This window comes from Nerophis ophidion, linkage group LG11 (assembly GCF_033978795.1).
Source record: "Nerophis ophidion isolate RoL-2023_Sa linkage group LG11, RoL_Noph_v1.0, whole genome shotgun sequence".
Taxonomy (NCBI): Eukaryota; Metazoa; Chordata; class Actinopteri; order Syngnathiformes; family Syngnathidae; genus Nerophis; species Nerophis ophidion.
In genome coordinates this window covers 8,886,764-8,894,344 of record NC_084621.1, presented here as the reverse complement: position 1 = coordinate 8,894,344, position 7,581 = coordinate 8,886,764, and the positions used below count along the sequence as shown (strand labels likewise).

At 46.1% G+C, this 7,581-nt stretch overlaps 1 protein-coding gene across 2 annotated transcripts in view; it reads left to right on the top strand.

Annotated features, from left to right (window-relative positions):
• Window positions 1–1,045: 1,045 nt before the first annotated feature.
• bcl3 (BCL3 transcription coactivator) overlaps window positions 1,046–7,581 on the top strand; it is a 75,341-nt gene continuing 68,805 nt past the window's right edge. Inside the window, exon 1 of one of the 2 annotated variants that reach the window (XM_061915038.1) lies at window positions 1,046–1,897. In XM_061915038.1, coding sequence (XP_061771022.1) covers window positions 1,375–1,897 — 523 coding nt within the window. In that variant the 5' untranslated portion in view covers window positions 1,046–1,374. The remainder of the gene's footprint in view (window positions 1,898–7,581) is intronic. The other variant, XM_061915040.1, reaches the window with a different exon arrangement.

The window sequence follows — 7,581 nt, the reverse complement described above, 5'->3', positions numbered from 1 at the left end:
TACCCAATCATGGCACCCACCTGTTCCCAATTAGCCTGCACACCTGTGGGATGTTCCAAATAAGTGTTTGATGAGCATTCCTCAACTTTATCAGTTTTTATTGCCACCTTTCCCAACTCGAGTTGGGAAATTGTGTTAGATGTAAATATAAACAGAATACAATGATTTGAAAATAACTTTCAAGCCATATTCAGTTGAATATGCTACAAAGACAACATATTTGATGTTCAAACTGATAAACTTTATTTTTTTTTGCAAATTATCATTACCTTTCGAATTTGATTCCACCAATACCAGACAAAGAAGTTGGGAAAGGTGGCAATAAATACTGATAATGTTGAGGAATTCTCATCAAACACTTATTTGGAACATCCCACAGGTGTGCAGGCTAATTGGGAACAGGTGGCTGCCATGATTGGGTATAAATGCAGCTTCGCAAAAAATATTCACTCTTTCACAAGAAAGGATTGGGAAACAGTCACCACTTTGTGAACAAATGCGTGAGCAAATAGTCAAACAATTTAAGAACATTTCTCAACGAGCTATTGCAAGAATTTTAGGAATTTCACCATTTTTGGTCCGTAATACCATCAAAAGGTTCAGAGAATCTGGAGAAATCACTGCACGTAAGCGATGATACAACAGACCTTCGTTCCCTCACGCGGTACTGCATCAAAAAGCGACATCAGTGTGTAAAGGATATCACCACATGGGCTCAGGAACACTTCAGAAAACCACTGTCAGTAATTACAGTTTTTCGCTACATGTGTAAGTGCAAGTTAAAACTCTACTATACGAAGCCAAACCCATTTATCAACAACACCCAGAAACGCCGCCGGCTTCTCTGGTCCTGAGCTCACCTAAGATGGACTGATGCAAAGTGGAAAAATGTTCTGTGGTCTGACGAGTCCACATTTCAAATTGTTTTTGGAAACATTTAATTGTATTCAGTGTTAAAAAAATATGATGTGGCTCTCACAGGAATACATTCGAAAATATTTGGCTTCCACGGCTCTCTCAGCCAAAAAGGTTCCCGACCCCTGCGTTACAGTAATCGAGGCGAGTTGTAACAAACGGGGTTTGTACATACAGTTTAAAATCATCCCAATTTGTTCCATTTTTTTTTTTATGAACTGAGATTACAAATTGTCACACAAACGCGCGCACGCGTGCACGCGCGCAAATTGCCCTGGGGACTTTTACTTTCACTTTGCGGAGAAGGCGAGGATGAGGCGCTTATAAGCCGCTGCAGACTCCGACTCAGACTCGCCAAGACGCGATCTGCACTTTCCCAACATTTCTGTGCTGTTCCCCCCCAGACACTCACTGCATGGCCCCGGAGGGATTCTTCTTCTTGGGGGTTGGACACGCCGGATGTTTGTCGCCGCCAGACTTCCACTGAGCACCGGGACTCACCTGACAAACTTTGACCGGGTTGAGGCGCGGTTGATGCCGAGGGCCGCGACCATGAACGGCGACCGCGGCTCGATGGCCACGGCGCCGCTGGACCTGAGCACCAGTCAGCGGGGCGGCAGCGGCTGCGTGGCGGCGGGAGAGTGCCTAGGAGCCCCGCCGTCACCTGCGGATACTCCACGGACGCTCTCGGCTGGCAGGCGGCCGGCGGACGAAGCCTCCCTCCGGCTGCCTTTTCGGAAACGACCCATCGCTCTGGAACCGGAGGAGCGGACACGAACGTCGAGAGTAGCGGGGCGACTCCGGCGCTTGTCCCCGGCGAGAGGCGCTGGCATGCCGGCTCCGGAGAGCGCCTCCGGCGGGCTGGGGAACACCTCCGAGTGGGGACCGCAGGGCGTTGCCGTGGTAACCCCGACGCAGGCTGAGGAGGCTGCAAGGAGGGATCCAGCTGGTCCAATCTGCTTCTTGCCATCTTTGGCTTATAGTGAGTACTCACACTCATTGACACATATCAATCATCCATCCATCCATTTTCTACCGCTTATTTCCTTTTGGGGGCGCTGGCGCCTATCTCAGCTACAATCGGGCGGAAGGCGGGGTACACCCTGGACAAGTCGCCACCTCATCGCAGGGTCAACACAGATAGACAGACAACATTCACACTCACATTCACACACTAGGGACCATTTAGTGTTGCCAATCAACCTATCCCCAGGTGCATGTCTTTGGGCTTCACGGTGGCAGAGGGCGCCCCAAATCCGAGTCCATGGTTCTCGCCCGGAAAAGGGTGGAGTGCCATCTCCGGGTTGGGGAAGGAGACCCTGCCCCAAGTGGAGGAGTTCAAGTACCGAGGAGTCTTGTTCACGAGTGGGGGAAGAGTGGATCGTGAGATCGACAGGCGGATCGGTGCGGCGTCTTCAGTAATGCGGACGTTGTATCGATCCGTTGTGGTGAAGAAGGAGCTGAGCCGGAAGGCAAAGCTCTCAATTTACCGGTCGATCTACGTTCCCATCCTCACCTATGGTCATGAGCTTTGGGTCATGACCGAAAGGATAAGATCACGGGTACAAGCGGCCCAAATGAGTTTGGGTCTCTCCCTTAGAGATAGGGTGAGAAGCTCTGCCATCCGGGAGGAACTCAAAATAAAGCCGCTGCTCCTCCACATGGAGAGGAGCCAGATGAGGTGGTTCGGGCATCTGGTCAGGATGCCACCCGAACGCCTCCCGAGGGAGGTGTTTAGGCCACGTCCAACCGGTAGGAGGCCACGGGGAAGACCCAGGACACGTTGGGATGATTATGTCTCCCGGCTGGCCTGGGAACGCCTCGGGATCCCCCAGGAAGAGCTAGACGAAGTGGCTGGGGAGAGGGAAGTCTGGGCTTCCCTGCTTAGGCTGCTGCCCCCGCGACCCGACCTCGGATAAGCGGAAGAAGATGGATGGATGGGTGGAAGAGGGGTTAGTGCGTCTGCCTCACAATACGAAGGTCCTGCAGTCCTGGGTTCAAATCCAGGCTTGGGATCTTTCTGTGTGGAGTTTGCATGTTCTCCCCGTGAATGCGTGGGTTCCTTCCGGGTACTCCGGCTTCCAACCACTTCCAAAGACATGCATCAATCAATCAATGTTTACTTATATAGCCCTAAATCACTAGTGTCTCAAAGGGCTGCACAAACCACCACGACATCCTCGGTAGGCCCACATAAAGGCAAGGAAAACTCACACCCAGTGGGACGTCGGTGACAATGATGACTATGAGAACCTTGGAGAGGAGGAAAGCAATGGATGTCGAGCGGGTCTAACATGATACTGTGAAAGTTCAATCCATAATGGATCCAACACAGTCGCGAGAGTCCAGTCCAAAGCGGATCCAACACAGCAGCGAGAGTCCCGTTCACAGCGGAGCCAGCAGGAAAACATCCCAAGCGGAGGCGGATCAACAGCACAGAGATGTCCCCAGCCGATACACAGGCGAGCAGTACATGGCCACCGGATCGGACCGGACCCCCTCCACAAGGGGGAGTGGGACATAGGAGAAAAAGAAAAGAAACGGCAGATCAACTGGTCTAAAAAGGGAGTCTATTTAAAGGCTAGAGTATACAAATGAGTTTTAAGGTGAGACTTGATTTTCCAACATTATCCTAGTAAATGTGTCTAATAACATCTGAATCGCTCCCCCTGCCCTGTCTTTTTTTTCCTAGTCCTTCACTCTCACTCTCCTCATCCACGAATATTTCATCCTCGCTCAAATTAATGAGGAAATCGTCGCTTTCTCGGTCCGAATAGCTCTAGCTGCTGGTGGCCATGATTATAAACAATGTTCAGATGTGAGGATCTCCACAACCCGTGACGTCACGCGCACATCGTCTGCTACTTCCGGTACAGGCAAGGCTTTTTTATTAGCGACCAAAAGTTGAAAACTTTATCGTCGATGTTCTCTACTAAATCTTTTCAGCAAAAATATGGCAATATAGCGAAATGATCAAGTATGACACATAGAATGGACCTGCTATCCCCGTTTAAATAAGAACATCTCATTTCAGTAGGCCTTTAATGTTTATGTTGTCAACATCGCGATAGCTCCGTTAGCATAGTTAGCTTAACGGGCGTCACCTTCTCGGCGTAGAAGCGGACATAAGGGCAAGGAAAACTCACATCCAGTGGGACGTCGGTGACATTGATGACTATGAGAAACCTTGGAGAGGACATATATACATTTTCACCTTTTTTATCACTAAAATATACTATAAGTCAGTGGTTCTCAGCCTTTTTTTCAGTGATGTACCCCTTGTGAACATTTTTTTAATTCAAGTACCCCCATACTTGCCAACCTTGAGACCTCCGATTTCGGGGGGTGGGGTGGGGTCGCAGTTGTGGGCGGGGGTGTGGTGAAGAGGAGAGGAGTATATAGCTAAAATTCACCAAGTCAAGTATTTCATATATATATGAATAAGAAATACTTGACTTTCAGTGAATTCTAGCTATATACCAGTATGGCTCTAGGGCATGGGTGTCAAACTCTGGCCCGCCGTGTAATTTAATTTGGCCCTTGAGGCAATATCAATTTAGCATTAGAGCTGGCCCGCCGGTGTTATACAGCGTTGGTGCCGCTGTAACACCGCATTCACCGCTAATACTCATACTTGCCAACCCTCATAATTTTCCCGGTAGACTCCCAAAGTTCAGTGCCCCTCCCGAAAATCTCCCGGGGCAACCATACTCTCGAATTTCTACCGATTTCCACCTGGACAACTATATTGGGGGCGTGCATTTAAGGCACTGCCTTTAGCGTTCTCTACAACCTGTCGTCATGTTCGCTTTTCCTCCATACTAACAGCGTGTCTCATAATATTTGTGGCTTTTACACACACACAAGTAAATGCAAGGCAGACTTGGTCAACAGCCATACAGGTCACACTGAGGGTGGCCGTATAAACAAATTTAGCACTGTTACAAATATGCGCCACACTGTGAACCCACACCAAACAAGAATAACAAACACATTTCGGGTGAACATCCGCACCGTAACACAACAGAACAAATACCCAGAACCCCCTGCAGCACTAACTCTTCCGGGAAACTTCCAGCAAACTGACCAATAATTAACGTTTTATTCATGCATTTTCTCTTGCTACTTCAAGGCTTGAATGTTTGGTTCATTCATTATTGTTATTTTATTTTCAAATGTATTATTAGCCTGTGGAAAAATTTAGATATTTACCTCAGAAGATTGCACATAGAAAAAAAGGCATAACATTTTTATTTAAATTTTATTTGATATGCCATTGATATTTTTGCAATTATTATTATTATTATTATTTGAAACTGAATTTTGCATGTCACTAAAGTTATATAAGCCTTGCTTGTTCAATATTTAATGCAAAACTTGTTTGGGTCCCTATTAAAAGGTTCATTTGTTCAACCTTGGCCCGCGGCTTTGTTCCGTCTAAAATTTTGGCCCACTCTGTATTTGAGTTTGACACACCTGCGGTAGGTGCATGTCCACTGTATGAGAGAGAACCTACAAAGAAAAATCCAGAAATCCCAATCTATGATTTTTTTTTAAACAATTTATTTGTGTGATAAATCTGAAAATAAGTATTTGAACACTTTTTTTTATTAATTGATACTTTTATTAGTAGATTGCACAGTACAGTACATATTCCGTACAATTGACCACTAAATGGTAACACCCCAATACGTTTTTCAACTTGTTTAAGTCGGGGTCCACGTTAATCAATTCAACACCAACATTAATATTTGGTAGAGTAGCCTTTGTTTGCAATTACAGAGGTCAAACATTTCCTGTAGTTCTTCAGCAGGTTCGCACAGACTGCAGGAGGGATTTTGGCCCACTCCTCCACACAGATCTTCTCTAGATCATTCAGGTTTCTGGGCTTTCTCTGAGCAACACAGACTTTCAGCTCCCTCCAAAGACTTTCAATTGGATTTAGGTCTGGAGACTGGCTAGGCCACTCCGGAACCTTGATATGGTTCTTACGAAGCCACTTCTTGGTTTTCCTGGATGTGTGCTTTGCGTCATTGTCGTGTTGGAAGATCCAGACACGACTCATCTTCAATGATCTCAGAGAGGGAAGGAGGTTTTTGGCCAAAATCTCACAATACATGGCTGCAGTCATCCTCTCCTTAATACAGTACAGTCGTTCTGTCCCATGAGCAGAAAAACAGCCCCAAAGCATGATGCTACCACCCCCATGCTTCACAGTAGGGATTGTGTTCTTGGGATGGTACGCATCATTCTTCTTCCTCCAAACACGCATAGTGGAATTATGACCAGAAAGGTCAATTTTGGTCTCATCTGTCCACAAAACTTTCTCCCATGACTCCTCTGGATCATCCAAATGGTCATTGGCAAACTTAAGATGGGCCTTAACATGTGCTGGTTTAAAGGGGAACATTATCCCAATTTCAAAAGGGTTAAAAACAATAAAAATCAGTTCCCAGTGGCTTGTTATATTATTTGAATTTTTTTTCAAAATTTTCCCGGTCTCGGAATATCCCTAAATAAAGCTTTAAAGTGCCTTATTTTCGGCTCTCTGCGAAGACACTGGCCATTTCCCTGTGACGTCACACAGTGCTGCCAATGTAAACAAACAATGGGAATACCACAGCAAGATATAGCGACATTAGCTCGGATTCAAACTCGGATTTCAGCGACTTAAGCGATTCAACAGATTACGCATGTATTGAAACAGATGGTTGGAGTATGAAAATATTGAAGAAGAAACTGAAGCTATTGAGCGAATAGCTATTGACGCTATTCATAGCCATAGCATGGCCGAATAGCTGCGTTAGCATCGCCGGTAAAATGTGCGGACCAAACGATCAGGACTTTCGCATCTTTTGACACTGGAGCAACTTAAATCCGTCGATTGGTAAGTGTTTGTTTCGCATTAAATGTGGGTGGGAGGAAACGTAATATAGTTGCAAATGCATCTGCAGGTTATCCATACATCTCTGTGCCATGTCTGCTTTAGCACCGCCGGTAAATAGCATGTTAGCATCGATTAGCGTAGCATGTTAGCATCGATTAGCTGGCAGTCAACATCAACAAAACTCACCTTTGTGATTTTGTTGACTTAATTGTTACAAATGCATCTGCAGGTTATCCATACATCTCTGTGCCATGTCTGTCTTAGCATCGCCGGTCAAATGTGGAAACACTCTGGTACATTCAATGGGGGTCTGGCGGCAGACACTTTGGCATCTTGGGGCCAGTGGTGCAACTTGAATCCCTCCCTGTTAGTGTTGTTACATCCTCCGACAACACACCCACGAGGCATGATGTCTCCAAGGTTCCAAAAAATAGTCAAAAAAACGGAAAACAACAGAGCTGAGACCCGGTGTTTGTAATGTGTTGAAAGGCATGCGGTAAAAGTAAGCATTCGCTAATTATTTTAAAACCTCTTCCCACTCCTGCGCTTACCAAAGGCATGCGGTAAAAGTAAGCATGTGCTAATTATTTTAAAACCTCTTCCCACTCCAGCGCTTACCAAGGGCATGCGGTAAAAGTAAGCATGTGCTAATTATTTTGCGAAGTGAGTTTGACCTGGCAGTAATTCAATCAATCAATCAATCAATCAATCAATGTTTATTTATATAGCCCCAAATCACAAATGTCTCAAAGGACTGTACAAATCATTACGACTACGAC